The 26,469-nt window shown below is 36.0% G+C and overlaps 1 protein-coding gene across 1 annotated transcript in view; it reads right to left on the minus strand.

Moving 5' to 3' along the window:
* Nucleotides 1-26,469, minus strand: part of LOC127966223 (zinc finger SWIM domain-containing protein 6) — a 71,384-nt gene that overhangs the window by 26,329 nt on the left and 18,586 nt on the right. Inside the window, exons 2-4 of the mRNA XM_052567068.1 lie at nt 3,636-3,992; nt 2,032-2,180; nt 309-459 (exon numbers count right to left, since the gene is read on the minus strand). Coding sequence (XP_052423028.1) covers nt 309-459; nt 2,032-2,180; nt 3,636-3,992 — 657 coding nt within the window. The remainder of the gene's footprint in view (nt 1-308; nt 460-2,031; nt 2,181-3,635; nt 3,993-26,469) is intronic.

Here is a 26,469-nt window from a genome sequence, read left to right on the forward strand (position 1 = left end):
TATTTTAGACGGAAACACCCGAGAGGGTTTTAAGTGGGAAAAGAATATGCAATATTGATCAAGAGCAAAAGCTACGAATATGCAATCTGGCAACGGCAGCATCCTCTAAATGGTCGTCCTCAGAGACGCAGGTGGATTTTAAACGGAGATCCGCACAGAAGCTGAGTGCAGTGAGGACAGACTCGAAAAACAACACAACCGACCGGTTCCCATACAGATCTCAAACAAGACCTACAAGCAATCTAGCTCAATAAGTCTTGCATCCAAAAAAAAAAGATTTAGCCGTTCAGTGTTTGTGTTGTTCTCACCTAACTCGTCCCACAGCTGCCGGTATTTGTCCGTCATGGTGGTTCCCTGCTGCCGCCACAGAGCCAGCCGCGGGTCGGCCATGAACTGCTCTGTGATTAGCGTTAGCATGCGAGCGCCGTTCGAGTCCCGCATCTTCAGCATCTCCCGTACCTACAGGAAAACACACACACGCGCAAGGTTTAAAAACAGGCACCAAATATGCTAAACATGACACCATATCCAAACGCAGCCATGATTAAAAGTGATACAGCCACGACCATGAAAAGTGGCGCAGGACAGGACATTTTATTTTGATATGAAATGTTTTTAAGGCTGCATTTAACTGATAAAAACCAGTTATAAAAACCTGCATATTTTTATTCCTGAGGCAATTCTATTACTTGTTTAATTTATTTTAATATAATATATTTTATTAGAATACAAGTATTTGATAAAATTATATAAAATATATTAGATTATATATAATCAAATATATACAAGTGTGTGTGTGTGTATATATATATATATATATATATATATATATATATATATATATATATATATATATATATATATATATATATATATATATATATATATATATACATACAGTAGATAATCACAGGTGATTATGTGCATTATTCAAAAGTAAACGCATCTAATATGAGTTTTTTAGATAATTTTGTTCGACCTTAGAGCCATACTGAAAGCAGCAACAGATCTTGAAAATAAATTAGATTAAAGATGTCCGTTAAAACAGTGAACTTACTGCAGAGTGTATTCAACAATAAAGATGGTATCAGTCACTCAGTATGTACATTTAATAATGTTAAAAAGCTTTAATATTTATGAATTCGATTATAAACGCATCCATTTCGTTGTGAGTGCAGTACGCCCACACCACTTCTGATTGGCTGTTATATTTGATTGAATTGCGATGTCGCATTTAGTCTGGACACCCAAATTGTTTGTCGCAGGAATCTTGTTGCACCACATGTAGTTAGGACTAGGGCTGCACAATGAGTCATTTAAGCATCGATATCACGATGTACGAATCCACGATAGTCACATCGCAGGATGTGCGATGTAGGCTGCTGTAGTTGATCCGTTATTCACTAACTGTACGGGCCAGCTGCTCCCTGGCCCTTAACGAATGTGATTCACGGAGAGCGCGAAAGAGAGCGAGAGAGTTCGAATTTGCCGTCATAGAGAGAGAGCGTGAGAGAGATAGCGCGAGAAAGAGCGCGCACGTGAATTTGCCATCATAGAGAGAGAGAGCGCTTCAAACAACATGAGCGCGGTCTTGCTCTCTCTCCCTCACGCATATTAATCAATTGACACGATGGTGTCGATGTTTAAATCACTTAAAATGAGAATTTAAATCTGCTCACCCCATTTTTGTTTGTAAGAAAAAAAATAGATTCGATTTCATATCGCAATATATATCGCTGAAAAATAAAATATCGCAATGTCATTTTTTCCCAATATCGTGCAGCCCTAGTTAGGACACAGTGTTAAAGTATGTTATTTGCAAACAGACCACTTTTTTTCGTTCAAGGTTGTGTGATACCTGGTTAGAACCTCTTTTATGAGACCATCCAGACATTTTATTCAAATGTCGTGAGTGAGTTTATACTAGCATGCTAAATTTAAAGCATTTCATCATCTGGTCGCTTAAAATGCTAATGCAGTGATGTGGAAAAGGTCAAATCATCACGAGTGGCTCCAGGAGCTTCAGCCCACCTTTGAGAACAGGAGATTGAGCTGTTTGCCCGAGCCGTGGTATCCCCCCTGGGACAGGAAGAGTTTGACCTGCTCCTGCACCTGCTCCTCGTCCAAATGCCAGCAGTTCTCATCGTCCACGCTGGCCCCCGCCGTGGGGTCCGGGGCCCCTGGTTTAGAAACACACAAGCAAGCGATCAGCGAACAGTATGGTGATGCTTATGCTGATCAAATAAAGCCTATAAAACGAGGCAATACTGATTATAGTCATGGAAAACCAAAACCAGAGATTATATATCAGCCAAAACTCTTCAATGCAATTAGTGCAATCAACACACAGCCTTAATGCAATGCAGAAGTGCGCTGGTGTTCCAGAAGGAAACAGCTGATGATTTAAACACCGTCGACAATGCTGAGGGTCTATAGTAAAGATTTATTAGACGCCACATCAAACTAACTTCCTGCATTCCAGCTGTGACCTCACACAGGCCCGGCCTGATGAAAGCACTTCCTTTCCCCCTCATTCTGCCATACGCTGTTTGCCGACGCTTTCCCCCCACTATAATTGGCACATCCGCTTTAGATTTCCCCTTCCTGAAAAAAGTGAAATATAATATGGCCATTGTGCCTAATGCCGAAACGATAAGAGAGACTAGAAGAGTCTTTCTTTCCCTTTAGATTTATGTCATCAGGGCATGATACTGGCAGCAACAGCTCCAGCCGACTCATTTTAAAAGGGTCTGGTCATTTTCCGCAGATCTATAAAAACTAAGCTGCAAAAAGATGTTATCTTCATGTTTGTGATGCCACACTTTACTTTAGCAACTACATTTGCAACACACAAGGAAAACTGGATAATCAAAGATCATTAACATACAGAAATCTTAAAGGTGCTGCAGAAAAAAAACGGTTTGTTTAATTCTAAGGATAGACAAAGGGTGGGAAATTGGTATGTAAAATAAACAAAGAAATAAAAGTAATTAATAAATAACAAAATAAAGTATAATAAATAAATAAATAAATAACGTATAATAATATAAGCTCAACATAATAACAAATAAACAAAATAATATAAAAATACAAATATAAAATAAAATAATATATAAATAAAACAAATATTATAATTTAGCATTTTATTTTTGTATTCATTTTATAAAGCATAACAAAAAAAATATATAGATCTCAATAAATGCTACAAAATGCAGAATATGGGTCTTTGATGTTATAACAAAAAGCATCAAAAATCCAAACAAAATGTCTTTTAATATCAATATAGTAAAATAAATAAATAAACTGAAAAAAAAAAAATATATATATATTTTTAAATAAATATAACATAAAAAAACTACAAAAATAAATGTTCAAATAATTATAAACAATATTAAAAGAATAATAAAAATTGTATCAACTCAAAAATAAAAATAAATTTACAACAAAAAAATGGCAGAATATGGCCTGTACATAGAACATGTAAACATTTTAAACAATAAATCTGTTATACTATTGTAAACATGATATTATATCGATAGAAATACGCAAGTTTAAGCCCAGTTCTGGTAGTTGGCTCTGTTAGACAGAAGAAATGTCAAACAGTAATGGTTGATATCAAGGCAGCTGGAGCTCACCGTGCACTTGGTTGATCTCAGAGTTCTGTGAGAGAATCTCGTCTGCTAGTTTCTGGGCCGTGGGCAGCACTTCTGTGTGGTGGACAGTGATGAGATACTGCACAAACTTCTGCAACTGGTCCCTGTTCATCTGGAATAGAGTCTCTGAGATGGGGAGGTGAAGTTTGACCTGTTCAGGCCGCCGTACGCGGTACAGGGACAGCGCCACCACATGGGCGCAGTAGAAGATGTCCTTGTTTCCACAGCCGCACGTTACGGAGGTGATCTTGCAGCGGTCGAAGCTAATGGCTACGCTGCACACCATCTCTGGTTCTGACGTCGTGGCCGGTTCTGTTACTGTGCCGCTCAAATGGAAACCTGAGAGACAGAGAGAAGGAAAGAGTTAATTTTTGGATAAAGTGTATGCTATATTTTTTCAACTGTTTGGACCATCCAGAAAATTGTATGAAAATGTCCTGACTTTATTTTCTCCAAGAGCTTTGATGCTCCACTTAATAAATTGTGCATTTTAAATCATCAGGCTTCATTTTTTCAAACTGATTGGTTTTCCTGTAGTGTAGTGGATTAAATAAACAAACAAACAAACAAACAAAATTTTAAAAAATAGTAAAAATATAATAAAACGAAATAAATAAAAATACTTACACAATGAATATAAAAAAACTAATAGGCAAAAACTAATAATAATAAAAAACACTTTAAAATGAAAACACCAAACATTAATTAAAAATAACAAAAAGAAAAAAAATGAAATCAACATTTAATATATATATATATATATATATATATATATATATATATATATATATATATATATATATATATATATATATATACTTAAGTGAAAATAAATAAAATATTTTTTTTAATAAAAAGAATGAAAAAATAAATCTAAAATAAATTAATAAAAAATGTACAGCAAAAAAAAAAATGTATAAATCACTGACAAATTGATTCATGAAATTCAGAATAAAAAAAAAAAAAGAAACAAATCCACCTATCTATCAGTTTGGCTGGCACCTAGCAACCAATCAGAACACCTTAACAAACATTCAATATTAAATGTTAAGATAAAGTGAAAATGGATGCAGGCACAATGTAAAGCGGGAGAGAGGATGAGGAAGTTTCAGTCTATGAGTGGTGAACAGATGTGTGTGTGTGTGTGTGTGTGTGTGTGTGTTGGGGCGGGCGTTGAGGGCGGAGCTGCTCGGTGACTGGCGTGTGCCACTACAAAGGCAGGACTGAATAATACAGATGCTCATTTGAATATTATTTGAAGTGTTGATCCAAAAGAGGCGGAGAATTGTACATTTACTAGTAAGTAAAGCAGACATTAATGAGTGTGTCTGCCCCACACCTAGAGAGTTCAAACGTGCCCGTCTACAGCCGACTTCACTTCCTGCTCGGGATGCCTACAGTTTAAGCACTGAAGTACTTCATCTGTGCTTTTGTTCTATTGTTTTCATTCGTCCTACTGCTTGCCAAGTAGTTAGTCCAAAAATAAATTAATAAAAACAACAACAAAACACACAATTAATAAAAAAAGAACTACATAGAAATACAAATTTTATTCATCCCACTGATTATAATTGTAAAAAAAAAAAAAAATCAATATATAAAAAAGAAATTAAATAAAAAGTACTTTTAAAAAATAAAATACTTTTAAAAATAAATATATTAATTATAAATAAAATAAGATCTATATATTAAATATAAATAAAATAAAATATAATATACATGAAATATAAATATATAAAATATTAAAATATTTAACAAGAAAAAAAGAAATACTAAAATAAAGGTTTAAAAAATGAATTAAAACAAAAAATAATAATGTAAAAATTAAATTTTAAAAAGAATTCCCTCTGACAAAAATGAATTCATAAACATTTCAAAAATCAGAATCTGAAAATGTAAATAAACACATTTAAAAATACTTTGCATTTTTTTTACTTTTACATAAATGAGTGTTCAATATTAGTTTTGTATTGACTACTACTATTTTGTTACAGAGACAATCTTAGTCTATTCTTGCTACCCTAGTACACATACACCTCAAAACCATCAACCTGCATTAAAATAAGATCATAAACTTGAGTATTTAATGGAGTCTGCTTGCCTAAAGGATAAGAAAGCCTCCTAACTCTTAAACAGCACATATCCTGTTAGCACTGAGAGCAGCCCACTATTAGCACAAGAGAAAAGGGATGAATGTTCAAGTTTCACTTCCTTTCCCAAAGTGCTGACCCAGCAGTGTCCATCTATACGCCTTTCCACCACGCTAAATATATTCAATCACTGGAGAAAAGCCTTCACTTGTAGGATGTGGAGAAAGAAGGCGCCAGAAGCGATTTCGAAACAGAGTTCAAGAAAAGCTTTTACAGAAGGCCGAACACCGAGAAACTGGCCAGCAGCGCTGCAATCCATGTTTTCACCAACAACGCTTACGTAAGACAACGTTTGATCCTCCGTTCGCACCCCACATGTGCAGGTTAGTGTGGAAACAAGAAGACAAGGCTAATACACACACAGTGACTGCTCGCTTTAGCCACATTGTCAAACCCAGGTTAGTGTTTGAGACGGTCTGATCCGAAATAAACACGTGACGCACGTCTAGACGTCTTTAGAGGGGATTCCTCATCCGCCTCAGGAAACAGCGCTTCTATTCATCTGCACGCGATGCAAACAAAAGCAGCGATGTTGTGTAGATCACGCTGCAAATCAACTCATTACGCAGGCGGTCTCAAGGTGGCCACTTCCTGCGCTCCGTTCATCACCAGACACAAACACTTACACTCTCAGCAGCGAGCTTCATAATCTAAATTATTTTTCTCTAAAACGCTCCCCGAGGACAGGGAAGGTAATAACCAAAGCAAGAGCAGATCTCGGAGCCAATATAAACAAATGCAGGAGAGATTCTGCTATTCATCATAACCCAAATGAAGCTGGAGCAGCGCTCTGGGTCACCTTACATCAAATTAACAAAACAAAACAGAGGAAAACAAAGATGAAACACACACACACACACACACACACACGTATATATAAATAAATCTAAAAACTGAAATATAATAATAATAATAATAATAAATTATTTTTGTCTACATAGAAAAAAAATTGTAAATTATTAAAGTGTAGATACAAAAATCAAGCATTAATAAAATATTATTAATGGAAAAATGGAAGACAAATATATATAAATATTTATAAAAGACATATTTTTTTTATAAAACAAAACATCATGTCAACATGAAAAAAAATATTAAATATTAAAATGTATATAAAATTATTAAAATAAATCCATATATGAACATCGTTTGTGATCATTTATACCTATCAATCACCTGCAGGTGTGCGGAGGTAATTATTGATTGATATAAACAAAAAGGCACAAATTTTAATTTCATATTCAGATAAATGCAATGACACCACAGACACAAAACAGGTTTTGTTCTTTGAGCAAAGTGTATTTTCTCCATTCCATGATTTGAATTCAGGGTGAAATATGAGCTGTATATTTTCTTGGCAAAGTTCATGAGACTCACACACAAACACACATGTATTCACACTCGAAACGGTTTTCTTGGCATAGAGGTGGATTTGGAGCCGGGAGAACTCTTTAACGAGCAGTCGGCGTCAGGAGAGGATGTCGTAAAGAGAGAGTCTCCCGAGTCCTCGTATCACGTGACAGTTCATCTTCTCTGACAGCCTGCTAAATAATCAGCCTCACCTCCACCAAACACCACTTTCTCTTTCTTTAGTGGAAGCTACTTCATCTCTCCGGTCTTCTGGAAGATTCACTGAAGCACTCGATTCTACAGCACTAATAAAAAAACGTATAACTTAGTTTTCTTAAAAATGATATTTCCATATTTTTTAAATATGTACGAGAAAAAAATAATTTTTTGTAAAAATGCATTTAAAGTATTTTTAATTTTTACATATTTTTATATGTACAAAATTTAAATTCATAATTTTTTTATACATCATGTTTTAAAAAATAACAAATAAATATATATTTTTCATTTGTACATATTTTACATTACATACATTATGAAATTATATTACATACATTAAACTTTCATAATTAAAAAATTATAAATGTATTTTTATTATTTACATATTTTTTGCAACAAAAACTAAATATTTAAATTAAAAATAAAATAAAAAAATCACAGCATACAAACTGCATGGAACTTTTTTTAAACAAGCAATTTTTATATTAACACATTTTTTAATTTATGTAAATATGAGAAAAATATTTACATTAAAACTAACATTTTCTAAATATATACATATTTTTTATATTTACATATATTTACCTATTTGTAAAAATAATATATTTAAATATATTTTTTAAAAGGTTTATTTACAAATAATTTTGTTATACATTTAAAAAATTGTATATGCATTTCTAAAATACAAAAAAATATATTCCATAAAAACTCTCAAATGAGCTCATCAAAGATGCATGCATAAAAGTACAGCATGTCACAGCACACATCAAGTTTTTCAAGTGAAGGCATTTTCTATTATAATTGCACTATGCACGCAACGCAATGGCGAAAGTAGCTTCAATGAACCTCATGCACATGCCACAGTGACATTTATTGTTTTTTTATGACAAATAATTATACCTCGTGTCGTATATCATGCTTTTATAAGCTGGAGCTGGCGGATGTGTGCGTGAGTTATGTCAGCGCCCGTCCTGCAGGGGGATTTACTGCGTCGACAGATAAGGTTTAAGGCAGAGTTAATGGAATAGCTGGGGCAACAAGACAATTAGTACGACTTTAATTAAGACATTTTCTCTGTGGTCAGTTTTATTAAAGCACTTAGGTAAACCCTGAGGAGTTCACACACTTCAGACTGGCACAGAAGGACAATCTATAGCTAAAACGCAGCTTGGGATAGCGGGAAATTACAACATGCTAGAAATGCTATTGCGACGCTGCTACAAGACGCAGAAATAAGCGGTTTTGAACTTTGTCTGACCGCTGATAAGGTCAGGATTTAGATTATGGATGGCTCATCTAGTTCGGCGATTATCAACTGAAGGACATTTGCCACTTAGCATTGCTTTTTCTTTTCTAAGCATAGATTGATAAAGGGATAGTTGACCCAAAATTAAAATTGTAATAATTTATTTCACCCTCATTGCACAACACAAAAATGTATGGCTTTCCTTCTTCTACATATAAAAAATAAATTAAAAAATTATTGATCATTATTTTTATAGCATTTTGAATAAAAATAAATAAATGTAAAATTAAATTTAAATAAAAAAATAGTAATAATATTAACATACAATAACAACCCGAAATAGGCTTTTTCTTAAAGCAAAATATTATTAAAATATATTTTAAAATAACTATAAATAACAATGAAATCATAAAATAAACAGAAAAAAAATAATACATTTTACTGCACAAACACATTCCTTTTTGAATATTTATTAATATATTGAGTCATTTTCATCTGATTTTATAAAATAAAAAAAATTTGACCAATGCCTTTAAGACGGCAAACTATATGGATTTTTTTTTTTTTTTTTTTTATAATCAGGTGAAAGCTATTCCCTTTTTATGATGTCAAAAGTTTCAATAAAGCAGTTTTTGGCATAAATTCATTGGTCACTTGGTAAAACTAGTCAAACGAAGAGTGTTAACATAAGGAGTGTGTGACATGCCCAGTTCCTCAAAAACGAAACTCCACAAAAAACAAAGAAAATACAACCAGACTTGGTTTCTTATGAACTTATATTATACAAAACAACAAATATAAAGTGTAAATCCTGTGAGTTCTAAAAAAACCAGTTGAGAAGCACAAATCGAGATCACGTAAGGGGTGCATTTCTGCCACCAGCGAGGTGAAGTTTCTATCAGACGAGCTGCTGGATCTGCCGTGAGGACCTGACGCTACCGAATCCAGGAGATTGATAACTCCTGGTTTCCTGGCTGACAGCGAGGCTAGTCACTCTCACACACCCTGACAAAGTAAATGAAGAAGAATGGAGGCTGGGGGGTTTTTCCGCCCCTGAAAAGCACAGCAGAAATGTGCGCAGACAGCCTTGTGCTTCCAGAGATCGACAAGTCTGAGTGCTGTGCAAATTTCCACCGTAAATCCTCTCCTGTCCAAAGCCGGAGCGCTACGTCCCATGCCGGCCTTCAAGTAGACATGCATCTAACCTTTCCGGCCCCAAAACCGACCTTTTCGAGTATTTCGGCCTTGAAATGTCCAATTAGCTCTGACCTACACTTTGGAAAAGGCAGAGGAATGCAGTACAGCTACTAAACAAGACAAACGTCTCATGCATGCTTCCCTGCATAAACAGAACCACGCACATCGAAGATTTTACAACAAGGACTGATCGCTTTCACAAGGAAACCCACAATGCATTGCTCAACATCGCTCGTGCAAACAAACAAGTGGTTTCCATTATGCTGGAAGATATCGGAGCCAGGGAATGTTTGCTTTGGGGACGAAGGCAGCGATTTGAAACACGGTGCTTAATGATGCAAAACTTGTTTTTGGGGTTTACTTTTGTAGGCCTGTATCTGACCATCATCGTATTCCCGCCACTCTGGCAAGAACAAACCGAATTGAATGTGATGTGTTTTCAGCCCACTGGCTCCACAGTCACACCCCTCCAGATGAGCAGCGAGACACCACCTGCTTCAGAAAGCGCTTTGGTTTTTAAAGAAACAGTTCATCAAAAAATGCCTTAAAAATGGCCTCAAGTCATCCAAGATATAGAGGAGTTTGTTTCCTCATCAGATTTGGAGAAATGTAGCATTGCATCACTTGCTCACTAATGGATCCTCTGCAAAGCATCCTCTATAAACACACAGCTTTTCACTTCACAAGACATTAACTGATGGACTGGAGTGGTGTGGATTATTGGGATGTTTTTAACAGCTGTTTGGACTCTCATTCTGACGGCACCCATTCACTGCAGAGCATCCATTGCGGATCAAGTGATGTAATGCAACATTTCTCCAAATCCGATGAAGAAATAAGCTCATCTACATCGTGGATGGCCTGAGGATAAGTACATTTTTAAAAAATCTTTCTTTTTAAGACTGGAAAGTAGAGGAAAAGATTGTTTAACTTAGTTAGCCATCAAATCAAAAAGTCAAAAATAAAAGGAAATAAAGAAATTTGATTATTTCTATTATTAATATTATTCTTCAATGATGCAATAAACTGAACAAAAGTGACGGTAAAGACATTTACCATGTTTCAAAAGAATTAAATGCAGCTTTGAACTTCCTGTAATAAAATAATGTCTGCGCTCTTCTCCCTCCTGATTAGAAAACATGTGCGTTTCTGGGTCTCATGTGCAAGTTATTAAACGCTGACATTTCAACCCCTCCGCGCCCTTAAGGCGGGTCACCCACGAGATCCAAAAGAGGCCAGCGTGTCTCAAAAGTAGCCAATTTTAGCCCGAGCCCAGAACCAAGTTAACCGTACTGAAAGCCTCACTCCGTTTCTACACAAACCAGTTTGTTTTCTTCTCCGGACCACCCAGACACACGGGAGCGGATCAAAAGCATTTCTAACACAGCAGTTAACGTCTGCTAAACCGGTCGATGGAGCGATTACCACCACGTCCCCTCAGAGCTCGCCACTTCAAGAAAAAACGATGTTTAAAATATCAATTCAAAGTCTAATAACAGCAGCCGAATATAGAATATAACACTCGCGAAACCAAAGAGGGGAGCTGGAGACCTTGAGCGGGGTTTCCCTGCTTACAAATCAAATCATTGATCTCACGAGACGTTTGGAAAACATTAATGACAGTAACTGCAGCCTTATATCTTATATTTGTGAATACTTCAGCAAATTCAATTCCATCGCCGAATACTTGTCTAATTGAGTTTGGAAAATCCCAGTGAAGTAAATATAACCGACGTCCTCAGCGGTGAGTTATCTGGGAATAAACGTAATGAAAGCATGCTGGACTGTTACTGACATACATTCGTGATGTTTTCTTCATCCTGCGGAGGACAATATATGCTAAAGTATAAAAATCATCTAACATACATGATCAATTTTTTAATCGAATCTAATGTTAAGTCTAAAGAAAATATTCACAATATATCTGTGATGATTGTGAAACCAATACAAGATATACATAGGTAAATATTGCTGTTTATTTATATGTACTGTTATATTAGTGCATTTAAACAAAGATTTCTAAGTAATATTTATAGTGTATTAAAAACATGACCCTTGTGACTTGAAAACAAACGTTTTACTTAAACATTGAAAACAAAATGAGACAAAGGCTAAGAAATTCTGTTACAGCTCTATTTGATGAATTAATCACCTCACAAAAAACATTATACACACACACACACACACACACACACGTGACAGTAAAGACATTAATAATGTTAGAAAGGATTTCTAATTTCACACAAATGCTGTTCCCTTGAACTTTTCATTCATCAAAGTATCTTGAAAAAAACAATTCTTACTGATTAGCAAATCTGTATATTAAAATGATTTCTGAAGATCATGCTACAATGAAGACTGGAGGAAAACTTCAGCTTAGCATCATAGCTTACATTAGTAACTTACATCTTTCAATATATTTAAATAGATAACAGATATTTTAAATTGTAATATTTCACAATATTACTGTTATTATTGCATGTTCAATCAAATAAATGCAGCCTTGGTGAGCAGAAGAGACTTCTTTCAGAAGCACAGGCGAGCTCATGAATTCATGGACATTGGCACAGCACGGTCTATCAGACGTAATGAATGAATCCCCCTCTGACCCACAGAGAGCTGCATTCTGGGTATTAGACTGGCTATATTGTCTCTGTGAAAGGCTGACTGAAAATAAGCAGAAAATGGCCCTTGATCTGCAGGCTGGAATTACATCTGGTCTCCTGAAAACAGACACTACAGGGACTCGCCGCAGCAACATTCAGCCATTTCAATAATCTTTACATCTCAAGTCAACAAGAAACGCCGTTCATAAGCCTTTTTACTTCCATAAATAATGCAAAGTGCTTAATAAGAAAGTTGCATTTGATTTCATGTTGATTTGCAAGCTTGCTTATACCTGCTTCATGCACGACTCGGTGTGTTTCCACATCCTATGCTGAAGTGTGGAGTGTGTAAAAGTCTTGGTGTGTGGTCTGTGGGTAAACAGCGTGCCACAGGTCTTCTCCTCTCGGCTCCAGAGGCCTGGAAAAGCACAGCTGCAGCCCAGCGGTGGTTTCACAACAATCAGGCTTTACCGTGCCACACGGGACCCTCGTCCACCAGCCGGGTCTCCAGCCCCTCTTCCACCACGTCAAGCGGATCGCTTTCCCAAAACACACGAGAGAGGAGGAGCGGAGACCAGAGGTACACACACAGATATGCAAAAGAAAAGAAGAAACAGACGTACACCTGTTTCCTACGGCTGTGCTCGTGTGGGAGGGTCGCACTCGGGCACTGATTCATGTTACAGGATGAAATGGAGAACCAGGTTGTTGGAAAAATATGACGAGGGAACAGCACTGAAGTCTACGGACTGACCGCTTCCCTGGTGCTCGGGATCGAACTACACGCTGAGCGCTGAAGCTGTTCAAATATCCTTCCTCGTTTCCTCAAACAGAAGAAAGCACCAGCATGAGTTCCTCTGAACAGCCCAACAAACGTAAGCACAGACTCCCAAAAGCATTGTTGTCCATTCAAAGTATTCGAAGAAGAATTATTTGCCTTCAAGATTCAGAAGGCTATTTTGGGTTGTATTATTATTCTTAAAATTTTATAAAATAAAAAAATATATAAATTTTAATAATAATAAAAAAAAAAAATCTATAATAATATATATATATATATATATATATATATATATATATATATATATATATATATATATATATATATATATATATATATATATATATAATAATAATAAACTAAAAGATGTCAACTAAACGCAAAAAAAAACAAAAAACAGACTAAATCTGCTTCAGTAAAGCAGCCAGGGAGAAGACCAGATAAACAAAGCTAAAGTTGGAGTCTGAGCACTGGTGGTAAAAGCTCCTAAATATAACGTTCCTGGCCTTTATCATGAGTGCTGGTCCACTTCATCACTGCAGGGAACAACAGCGCTGACATTCAGCTCGGCCTGCCGGGGAAGTGAAAAAAACACTATTTGGGACACACTTAGTGCTTCAGCAGGGTCACGCTCCAGGATCGGAGCTCCCACCATGCTAACCATTAGCGTTAGCCAACAGCCACTTAAAGAAAAAGAGTGCTAGTTTAAGATTAGATAGAGTCCAGAACCTGGTGAACCTTGTGCTCTTTGCTGTAAAAACACAGCTTAAACCAGCCTAAGCTAGTTCGCTGGACTCCCAGCCTAACAACGCTGGTTTATCGCTGGTTTTTAGACACGTTTTTTTTGCTGGGAGACTAGTTTAAAACTGTTTGTGAGTTGTAAAATACACAACAAAAACAATGCGTTTTTCATCAGACAACAGGGTTATTATCATAAACTAAAGTCATAACCATAAAGAAAATTGTAACTTGATAATAAACTTAAAAGTAAAATCTTAACTTAAAATATTATAACTTATTTCACTTAGTTTTTTTTCAAGGTAACATTTTTTTTTACATTACATTTATGAACTAAAACTAAATATATAAAAATAAATATTATTTAGATTTATAAAAAAACTAAAAATTACATTTTGACTACATTTAAAGTGAAAACAAAATATCAAAATAAAACCCAATTAAAAATATTAACAAATTTAATTTATCTGTGATACTAAAAGCCATTTATTAATAAACATTAATTTAAATAAAATAAAATATATAAAAAAACTTGTTTAACTAAAGTTCAGAAGTACTAAAACTAATTAAATGAAAATAAATATACACGTTTAAAAAAGAAAAAGCAACAATTTCTTTAAATGTTCAAATTAAAGTGAAAAAATAAAATAAGAAATATTCCAAATATTAACAAAAACTATAACAGTTTATCAATGATACTAAAATAAGAACTAGACAGAACCATTTATAATTCTATTGTTACTCTATAGGGAATAAAAACTAAAATTAAATTAAATCAACTATTAACTAATCTATACTCAACATTTTATGATTCCAATGCATTCTGAGATGGACTTATTTGTGGATCATACTAGTGTTTAGTCTAGTCTTCACATAGGGAGCACGTCTAAGCTGCCTAAAAGTGCCATTCAGGCGGGCCGTTCACGGAGTTTCGGTAAAACGGTCTCCTGCTGCTGAAGCCAGAGACTTTCAAGGAATAAACCGGGTGGAAGTGTGGCGTCTAACCAGTGTGCACACAGTCTGACGTGAGTGAGACCGGCCGCGCTGTGACTAATGTCAGCACTGAGTCTGCCAGGCCACGACCCCATCCCAGGAGCAGAGGCGAGGCTCAGATCTGGACCCCTCCCTGCACATTAGGGTCCCCGTGGTGAGGGCCAAATGCCATTTAAAAATAGGAAGGAGCCACGTAACATGTGGTGAACTGCGTTTACGCCCCTCTGCCACATAACATTAGTGATAGCTACGTGTGCATGAGGCTTTAGGAGAGAATTTTATGACAAACTTTTGCTAACTAACTGAGGAAGAAATAAAAGTGATGCACAACTTTTAGTGGCTTTCTGCTTTTATACACTTCTAAAATAAAAGGCACAAATATATGAAAGATGATTGTATTTGAATTACATAGAAATTGTATATCCGCTTGGACTGGATTGCATAGTTTTAACAAACTAATGAACTTAAGTGATGCATATTTATCAGTTATACATATGCAAAACAGGTATGAAAAATAATGGAATAGTTTATTAACTATTTGCATTGATTTGATTTTAAATAATCTTATTTTTAAATTGCTGGAAAAAAAACTGAAATCTGATTGTGAAAACAATTAGATTTATTGACTTAAAAACTATAAGATTGGTTCAAATGTAGCTAAATTCAATTAGTTAAAACATAAGATTGAAACTAATAAGATTTCTTTATAATAAATGCATACACACATCGGTAATTGTGCATTTAAAAATTGGATTTGTTTCACGTTAAGTTCATTAGTTTATGTTTAAACTGTAATCCAGATAGATCATACACAATTCGAAAGACAAAGTATATCTCGATCATAATAAATTTAGGCCTGTGTAAAATGTGTAAATCTGCAACAACAGCAACATGATAGAAGACACTATTGCTCAATTTATATGTTACTTACAAACTATATTACTTGTATTTATTAGTAATAATCAGAATTAACTATTCACCCACCAAGTAATACAGTTCAATCAGACATTTAGAGGCAAAATAATTCATGGCAACACAAGCTTTGTTAGTAAGTTTATATAAAAACATACAAAGCCTATAAGGGCTCTAGTGATAGGACTTAACTGCAAATTAAAGTCTTGAGTTTACTAGTCTCAAAACTAATTTTAGGCTTCAGGAACCAAGCGGTTATTCGTTGAAAACAGTGGTAAAGATGTGCACACTTCAGCAAGCTTTTCACTTCCCCTTGAGACGCTTGCTCGGTTAGTATGCCTGGAATTTACACCCAGACTAACCGACTGGAAAACCTGACTAATAATGTGCACAAGAGGAAAGCAGACAGGCACGGAGGCCCGCGGACGAAAGGGGTTGACAAATATGTAGTGGATGTGAAGAGACCTCCCCAGACAAACCCCGCCTCAGTCAGGTGACACAGAGGTCACACGGGATGTGCTTCACATGCACCCACACACAGACACACACACACGACTCCTTTGCAAAAATGTAATTATAAACAAGCCTTATGCAGTACAGTAACCTTTTAAAATATAAAGTAACATTTCTTGGCCATCTAAATCTAGACTAGAATTGTACAGTGATATACAGCTAGTAACAAAAACTACAACCTAAACATAAAACCTCTCTGAATTAAAAACATATATAGTGCATATAAATGAAGATTTATAATATTATAAATATCCTACATTTTAAATAAGGCTAAAATTCAAAAGTGTTATATTGAGCAAAAGGATGTAAAACATTAAATTATAGTTCCATAAAATAAAATAAAAAAGAGATTTATACATTATCTGAATGCTGAACAAATAAAATATAACATAACACTGAGAAAATTGCCTTTAAAGTTGTCCAAGTCCTTAGCAATGCATATTACTAATCAGTTATCATATATAATTTTGATATATTTACGGTATAACATTTGCTAAATATCTTCATGGAACATGATCTTTACATAATATCCTAATAATTTTGGCATAAGAGAAAAAATTATAATTTTGACCGCTATAATGTTTTTTTGGTTTTTGCTACAAATATACCCCAGAGACTTAAAGACTATAAATTTCACTGGGATTGATAAAAATTACATCATTCAATTGTGTCAGAATGTGTTTGCACTGCATTGTGCCGTCTTTGTTTCCATAAACACTCTAAAATAAAACTGCATTTTAAGAATAAAAAAAACATGTTCCTGTAAGATTTTTTCAGGCGTCCTCAAAAGGAGTCAAATCTCACTAACGTCTGGGGATAAATTCATTTTGAAAGTAGAGCCAAGTAAACCCACACACAAACGTGCCACAGACACTCCCCTGTGTGGCCCAGCCCCGAACCGTGCCTGGCCCCGAGCTGAACTGCTGACGTCACGGGCACACGAGGGAGGAGCGAGAGAGAATTCCTAAACAGTAGACAAACCCACTGGTGGGAAGCTTAGAAAGCCCTCAGCTGTGACGAAGAAAAAAAATAAAAAAACCAAGGCTTGGCCGCGCGCCAGACCTCTGAGCTCAGCATTTTGTAATGCACTTCCTTTTCGCTTAACAGCTTGCATAATAGAGCCGGCCGCCACAGCCGCCAACCTTTAACTCTTTGCATCCTAGTCTCTATTTAGTGAACACACCATGTGGAGGGTTAGAATGAATGCATGACGTGTGCTACACCAAAAACACTAAAGAAACAAGTGAATCTTCTTCCCAGAATTCAAATACCCACGTCCTGCAGCTCTTGGAAACACCAAGCTCCTGTCTGACGCCTACTGCACTGCCAGATATGAAAATATGCTACTTGAACTCAAAGTTAGATGGACGGGAAGGGTACATAAATGGCATTTGACATGAGTCTGGTGTACAGAGTTTAGAAACACGAACAGACAAGTGACAAAGAGAATCTTGAGCTTTGTGCAGGCGGACCTCTTTAAAAAGTCTAATCTAGTTCCCTTTGAACACAATCAAGAATTTCAATTCAGCCGTGAGACTACGGCATCTCATAAATGTTTACCAGCTTTTCATTGGTGTGTTAATACAGCGCCAGCCGCCCGCTCTACAATATCCTCCAGTCCTGGGAGACAGACGTGTGCATGGCTAAAAATAGGAGAGCAAATAGCATGTTTGAAAAGGTGAAACTTCACTGCATCGCCCACAAATAAGATTTAAATGTCACCCCTGAGGAGGAAGGTCCCCTTGCCTACAAATTAGACCTGGCAGCCTTGTGTCCCTGAACGTGGACGGGTCTCCTGAAAGACCTGCTGCTGGATTGAAATTAGATTTGCCAAATCTTAACCAGTAAACTAGACTGTGATATCAGATTATTTGGCTACTTTTGAGATCTAAAACAATAATAAACATGGAGCACTGTTCATGATTTCTGTCCACAGGATTCTCACAATTTCTGATTTTGCATAAAAGGCTCAAATGTTCAAGCAATATATAAAACGTGTGAAAATGTACAGAAGTTTCCTTAATTCCTCAATATTTCAAGGATCATATGAACCCTGTTTGTAAATGATTAATAAAAATTACATTTATATTTGTAGATTTTTTATTTTCTCTTTTTATAAATCTAATACATACATGCACACATATAGACATCCATATATACATATTATATACATACACACATACATATACACACACACACACACACGTATATACACAAACACACACATTTATGTGTGTGTGTGTGTGTGTGTGTGTGTATTTTAATTCGCTACTGTAAGTGGTATCTGTACGCACCAAGGGTCTGAGAGTAATGCAATTTCAATTCTCTAATGTATGTATGTGCTGTACATGTGGAAGAATTTTCAAAGCAGACTTTGAATGATATATTCTTGTAAAGGTCTATATTATATTTCCACACAGCTTTAATATCACCATCACTGGCAGCTGTGAGACCCATATCAGTTGACGAAACTCAAAAGTTCACCCATTTCTGCCTTTGTTTGTTTGGATGTTGAATTGGATTGTAAACAATGGCTTAAGCAAACAAAACGGCACCACCACTTCACCGAGCCAGCGAGCCAAAACCGGCCATGAGAGGAAGCTGTAAAAGAGCCAAGGCACCATAAGGCACTTCCTCCCCCATTCAGAGCAGCGGTGGTGGCCGCGGCGCTCAAGAGATGGTTGACATGATTGTCTGGAGGGGGTCATTCTCAACTTGCTGTGACCAGACCTGTCTTTAACTGCAGGCCCGGGACACAATAGCATTCCCCACCTCTTTCAACAGCATCCCACCCCTCCTACAAGACCTCCGACTCCCCTCCCAGCCCTGCATTGTGTGCAACTGAATGTGCAGGGTTAGGTGTGCAGTATAAGGTAGCTGTAAGCCCCACTTTCAATAGAGAACCCAATCTCTTCTTTAGACACACCAGCTCGCCCCTGGAGGGGTCGAACCGAGGAGGGGTTGGGGTTTAGGTCGGTACGTAATTGTCAAGAATAGTGAGGGGCTCTCCAACTAAAGATTTGCCAACAATAGGCCTCCAAACCCTTCTCCACGGCCCTTGGAGAACCACAAAAGGAGCCGCCAAGGCCTTCCAGCCCAAAACGCCAAAGACCTCCAAGCAGACAACAACAATGAGAGATGGAGGAGCATGTGACGGGAGCTGGGGGAGGAACCGGGATATATGCAAGCAAGCCGTCCACAAATTAGGTCAATGAGGATTCCCCCCAAACTAGGTCAAATGAAACCCTGATGAATTGAAGCCTGATGAAACAAATTAAGATGAGGGTGGATGGGTGTGCTGCAAAAATTTGCTAGCTTGAATTTTAGCAGTTACGTTTCGGGAGTTCACCTAATTTTATGCAAATTTGTGAGACTGCATAAAAAAAAATGCAGGATGGAAACGGTTCTTATTATGTTGATAAGAAAATATGCAAATAAACTATGATGGAAACACACTTACCAAATAAATTTCTCGATGCGCAACAAAAAAACTCAATCTTAAATGTTGTTTTAACGGTGTTATATGCATTTTTTGGACTGTGCTAAAGCATAAAAATACCATAGTATGTTCGCAGATATTTTGGAAACATGTTAACATACTTGTTATGCCAAAAAAACAACACTACTGCCTGTGACTTTCACTTTGCACTTATTCTACTTTTCAAATGTGTTTCATGTCAGAATGATTTGTTTTTGTTTTGGTCTGTGTGACTCTACACACTGCCAATTTAACCAATAGTATTTCTACCGCACAGATTGCATGTTGGCGAAAAACACGGCAAATTGCAGCCTTGGAAGCCAACAAACAAACTGGGTCAAAGGTCGCAGATTCTGACTGACCTAAAAAGCCTCGGCATCCATCTAAAAAGCTCTATGACCAGAGAAATATTAAATCATGGATAAATCAGCTCAACAACTAACATTGTTTGGCTTGTTGTTTTTTGCAATCGTTCCTCTGGAAACCCTAATCTGGAAACCCACATGAATGTAGAGTCTGAGGAGCAGCATGCGGGAGAAACGACTCTAATATTTAGAATATAGACTGCAGTACCCATTTCAACCACTAGCTTACTGCATTTTTAGTCAGTCTAAAGTGTAAATGGCTATGCTCACTTTCAATAAAAACTACAACTTCAGTTTAGACTAAAGCAGCTCTCTAGTGCATTCATGGTTTGAGCGAACTGAAGTAGTGAAGCAAAGAAGGCGGCGCATAACTATTACACCATTGCCACAGACCAATGGTAGCTTGAAGGCATCTTCCAGCCGAAGCCGACTTTTCCGAAAGTCTACTTTGACAAGCTGTTTCAAACTCCTGAACTGAACTCCATTTAGGCCTGGTTTTGTTCAAAGTGACGTCACACCAGTTATTTCTTCTGAAGTCTGAGAGACTTTACTGGCAACAAATCGATTAAACCACTCAGAACTCATCTCTGAGGGCGGTCCGGTGACATTTTGAGTCTAATTGCGACCATCATGCCTCTACCGAAGCCTGCCAAGAGTCATTTGAGGAAACTGGTGGGCTCCTCTTCAAACATTAGCTTTAAAATAAAAGAGCTCCATCTGGCCATGGGAATGATTGGATTTTTGGCTTTCGGCAGAATGGTTGGTTCATGGTTCACGGTTGAGGCACAGAGGAGGATGCACTCTTTAGGTCTGAGTCGACAGAATGACCAGTCTGAATGAGGATTACCACGCTTGCTGTAACTCACTAATTGCAACGTGGGTGGAGAAAGTGAGGTCAACGTACAATAATAAGGTCACAGTTTGAGTCTTCTCTTTCAAAACAAAGCTGACAGATCATTCAAACAACGAGGTACAGAAAGCTACAACATTTGTGTTTAAGTATGTAGGCTTGTAAAAAAGTCCAGTGGCATCTCTACCAGCTGCACAGCATTACTGACTAACGACTCGCCTTGAACCACCATTTATTCCAGCCGTGACATACATTGCTCAACTATTAAAAGGCCTACAGAGATCCGCCAACATCAGAAATTAATGATGTTCAGATACTTCAGCGATTAGTTTACTAGCGATCAGGGATCACAGCGGTGATTATGGGATACAGAATCTCATCGAAAACCAGAGGAATTTGCTGACAACGTCTCCATTCCCGTAAGACTGGTTATAAAGTCTGGGCTTGATTCGACAAGCATGCTGGTGACCACAAATGTGACGTTAACACGTGCCAACTTGGAATGACTCATTACAGTCACCAAAACATTCATAACCAAATCAACGGTCTTACCGAAACTATAACTGCTGCTGGCTATTTTTATTACTGGAAAACAAGTAGCATGACTGAACACAAGCACTCAGTGTGTCATAGAGAGAGAAGTTCAGTTTAAGAACTGATATTTGACAGTCTTTGCTCTAATCTCTACTTTAGTGCAACCAACACTTAGGCCTAATTGGAGGGAAAGTTCATGCACTTAGCTCTCTGAATAATAGATTATAATATGTGGTTGTTACCCTACTGGCTTTGACGAGCAAAATGGATGGCAACAAGTTATTAGTGGTTTTTGCAAAAGCAAGTACCGTGATTACTTTTGCTTATACTTAAGGTAGTAAACTTTTCTGTGTAGCTCGTCCCTCGCAGTTCTTGAGGAAAGGTTTGCAATGACTTATAATGCTTACCTGGAACATAAAAACAAACACAAATAAACTGCAAAGAATTCAAATAAAATGGCAAAATATAAAACTAAATATTGTAAACAATAAAAAAAAAAGATTAAATAAAATACAAATTATAAAAATAAAAATAAATTCTAAAACATAGAAAAAAACTTAATGAAAATAAACAAACAAATAAAACAAACATAAAATAATATAAATAAAAAAATTGAAACAAAAACCAAATAAAACAAGATAAAAATAAAATACCATAAAATGGCAAAGAAAAGAAATACAAAATAAAATAATAACAAAGAATAAAATTGCTAAAAGACCAAATATAAATATAAAAAACTATAAATGATAAAACAGCAAAGAAAAAAAAGATTTTTTATAAAAAAAAATGTATTTCTTTTTTTTTTTAAATATAAAAGTACATTTTAAAAAGCAAAATTAAAAGAGATAAAATGGATATTTTTTTTTCAAATAAAACTATTTAAATAATAAAACGGCAAAAGAAAACAAAAGAAAAAAAAAGGAAAATTCAAACAAACAATGGCTATAGCTATAAACATTAATATTAATGAAGATCTAGACGTAAACTGGTGGAGAAACTCAAGGATCACAAAGACTTGGGCCAGAAAACCATCACCTAGTAACCATCCAGAACACCCTAGCAACTGCATAGCAACGTCCTGGCAAGCACACACAGCCTCCTGGCATCCTGGCAGTGAATTCTGCATTGGCATGCACATTTTCTTCAGCAAATGTAAAATGCTAGTTCTCTTCAAATACCGCTGGAACCTTTTCCTGACACGAAACGTTCACATCGCTCATCCTAAACAATCCCCCCTTGCTCTCAAAACAAAGTTCCTCTAATTAGTGGCGCATTGGAAGCATTCTGAGCGAGAGTGAATGCCCGGTCAGATATTGGTTTTAGCCTCTATGAAAATTCCCCTTTGTCCTGTACATTTCCAACAGCAACAGCTAAGAGCAGTAAATCAGACAGGACAGCTGGCTAGTTCACTGTCATGGCGCTTTGACACACAGATCAGGAACAATGCAAACACACACACGGCGCAGTCAGCCTTTTCACTTCCCTCACCTTTAACTCCCAGAATTCCTGCGCAGAGAGGGGAGCCGCGGCGCAAACCGTCCTCCTCCACGGCGACATGCATTCGGTCTGTGTTTTCAATTAAGAAAGAAACGCAGGCACGTCACGACTGGAATGGGGTGAAAGCTCACACGGCCAGCATCGCAGAAGGGAGGCAAGAGAGAAGATCTAGGAACAGATCCAAACCCGGACGGTAAACTACGCTCTGTTGAGCATCAAAACTTTACATGGACATGGAGTTGTGACCCAACACTCTGCCCAAGACACACAAAAGTGAACAAAGGTGTCCTTAAATTAAACATTCAAATAAATACTGTTGGTTTTTTTTTTTTTTTTTTTTAATTTTTAATTCTAAAAGTATTTTAAAAGTAAATAAACAAACATGAAACAAACTTTAAAATGAAACAAATGTTTTCAGGCATTACAGCAAAAAATAATAATAATAAAGAAAGAAAGAATATATATTTATAATGTATGGAAAAGTTATATTTAATATATCTTGATTCTAACATTTTAAGATTAAATGTAGTTGACATTTAAAGATGAACTTGAAGAGCATCAGATGATTTAAATAGAGGAAATGTGCAGCAAGTAAATGTATATTAATATTATTTATAATATATACTATAATAATATTATACATACATTTTATTTAAATATGTATTTAACTTCTGTATTTAAATATTAAGAAACTATACATAAATAAAATGTATATATATATATATATTCACACATTCATATATTCAAATATTTTTAGATATATAAATGTATTAAAACATTTAATTTATATACATATTTAAACTTACTATCATTAATAATGAATATTATAAATAATACAATTAGATTCCATACACTTAAATTGTATGTAAATATAATAAAATAAATATAAAATAATCATATGCAATAAATGTAAATATCATAAAAACATATAATTCATACTTTTAATATTCATATTTAAATATTAGTGCTGTCAAATGATTAATCACGATTAATCACATCCAAAATAAAAGTTTGTGTTTACATAATAAATTTACACAGTACACACACATATATTACGTATATATAAAGACACATACATATAGCATATATTTTGAAAATATTTACATAATATATAAATATATAAATGTAACATTTTTCTTAAATGTATACATGCATGTATTTATATAAACATTAATATACACAGTACACACACACACACACACACACACACACACACACACACACACACACACATTATATAAACAAACTTATTTTGGAAGCGATTAATCACAATTCATCTTTTGAAAGCACTATTAAATATATAAAATAATATAAATATATTTTTAAATATAAATAAATCAAATACCTTTATATATTTAAATGCATTTGATATTTCATATATGTAATACAGTTACTTATTCTTAAAAAAAAAGAATCTGTCTAAACTATACCAAACTAGATGCATTTTATTTGCATTCAGTAGATTCTTCCGTGCTGTCCGTGACCCTGTCTGAACCACCAGTTGAGAAACACTGCTGCAGATCACGCAGGGTCAGGCCCGTTTTCCTGCCACGCTCATATTTAGACTCTCTCTTGATGATAAGGGAGGAAAAACAAGGCTAAAACGGCTTCTCCGAGAGCCCGGATCTCCTTCCAGTCCGATAGGAGCAGGGGAAGAGGGCCGAGAGGCGGTAACAGGCACAGAAGCGTCTAGAACAAGGCCTTATCAGGAGGACAGGGCCATCGGTGCCATGCTATCACGGTCAGCTCACGGCTAAAAAGCCGGACGCACACACACACACTCGGGCATGTCAACAAACAGCGCGTTCGGCTCCAAGTTCTCACCGAGAGCGGGACAAAGCCTCCAAAGAGCCGGGAGAAACGGACACTCAGCTGAATTTCAAAAGGCTTTTTTTCTCCTCTCCGTTTGATTCTCAAGGACACAAGCTTAGAGAGCGACTTGACAAGTAGTGCTTGAGTTTTTGAATCAGCGGAGACTAAGAGAGACAACTGAAAAGCAGAGCGAGAGAGATAGAGAGAGCATAATAAAGTGAAGGGGGAGGACAGAGGCGCGCGGGATGCATTAGAGCCATTTCACTGAATATGAAAGCAAACCTCCAACAGGCTTTAAAGAACACGGTTCTCTCAAGAGCACTACAATCTGTAACCCAAAAACGTCTGGTTGCATTTCGCACGCAAGTACACAAATTAATAAGAGCACAAGCAAACGACAGCTTAGTTTGCCACCCAGACTACACTGTCATCACGGACCGAGCGGCGTCGTGTTTTTGACAACTAAACGCAAGCGACAAACATGTGGTAATGATCAGGTGGGGGTGGATGGGTAATTAAATATAGGCACATGGACGTGCTGCGAGGCCCCATTGATCAGACTCGGGCATATGGCTTTCAGCTTTGTTCCGCTATAAACCAAAGCCCCAGCGTCTGTCTGCTACTTAAAATGAAAACATATTTAACAGAGCAGGCCTGGTCGGCCATCTTTAGTCTCCCCGAGACCCTTTTGAGGGTTTGGCGAGGCTGGATCTTCTTTCCTGACCTCCACACTTTTCCTGATCAGCACTTGAGTTGTTTGCAGACACAAAAAAAGCTTCCAGAACTCTGGCCAATGTATATTAAAATAAAAATCAATACATGTCACTTGGGAAAAACCACCACAAAAATCTCAATTTTTTTACTGATAATGTATCTACCATGAGCTCAGATGCAGGGGGAAATTATGACATAATACCCACAATACTGACGCGATATCCAAATGATACCATTAGATATTTAATGTTTAAATGACTGATAACTGAGATCCAGTATAACTCATGCCAACAATACATAAATAAAAGTAGAACAAATTAAATTAAAAATATATATATAATAATTCTAGTGTGTTCATAATTTATATATTTACATATTTATTTCTATTACGACAATTATTATACATAAATAATTAAAATTATTTTATAATATATTTTTGGAATAATGAATAGGTATAGATATTATAATAATAATAATAATAATAATAATAATAATAAACAAAAATATACTTGCATTTATTATTTGAAGATAGATCTATAGAAAAAAAAAAAAAGAGCGATTTGACATGTACTGTACGTGTACACACACACACACACGTATCAAATCACATTTATATATCCCTTTTATAACTTTCAAGGGACCAAAAAAAAAAAAAAAACAACACCTAGAAATTAAAGGCAATACATGTCATGAATGAGTCTTAAAATAAGTTGAAGCAGCCAGAAAACAGAGTTACCAGTCCGTCATGACATACAGTCACTGGAGGACTAAACAAAGGGACGTTTAGATGCTCCGGAGGGCTTCGGCCTGTATGAGACCAGAGGCTCTGAACACATGTGAACACCACTAGCTTCCAGCTGT

This window comes from Carassius gibelio, chromosome B10 (genome assembly GCF_023724105.1).
Source record: "Carassius gibelio isolate Cgi1373 ecotype wild population from Czech Republic chromosome B10, carGib1.2-hapl.c, whole genome shotgun sequence".
NCBI lineage: Eukaryota > Metazoa > Chordata > Actinopteri > Cypriniformes > Cyprinidae > Carassius > Carassius gibelio.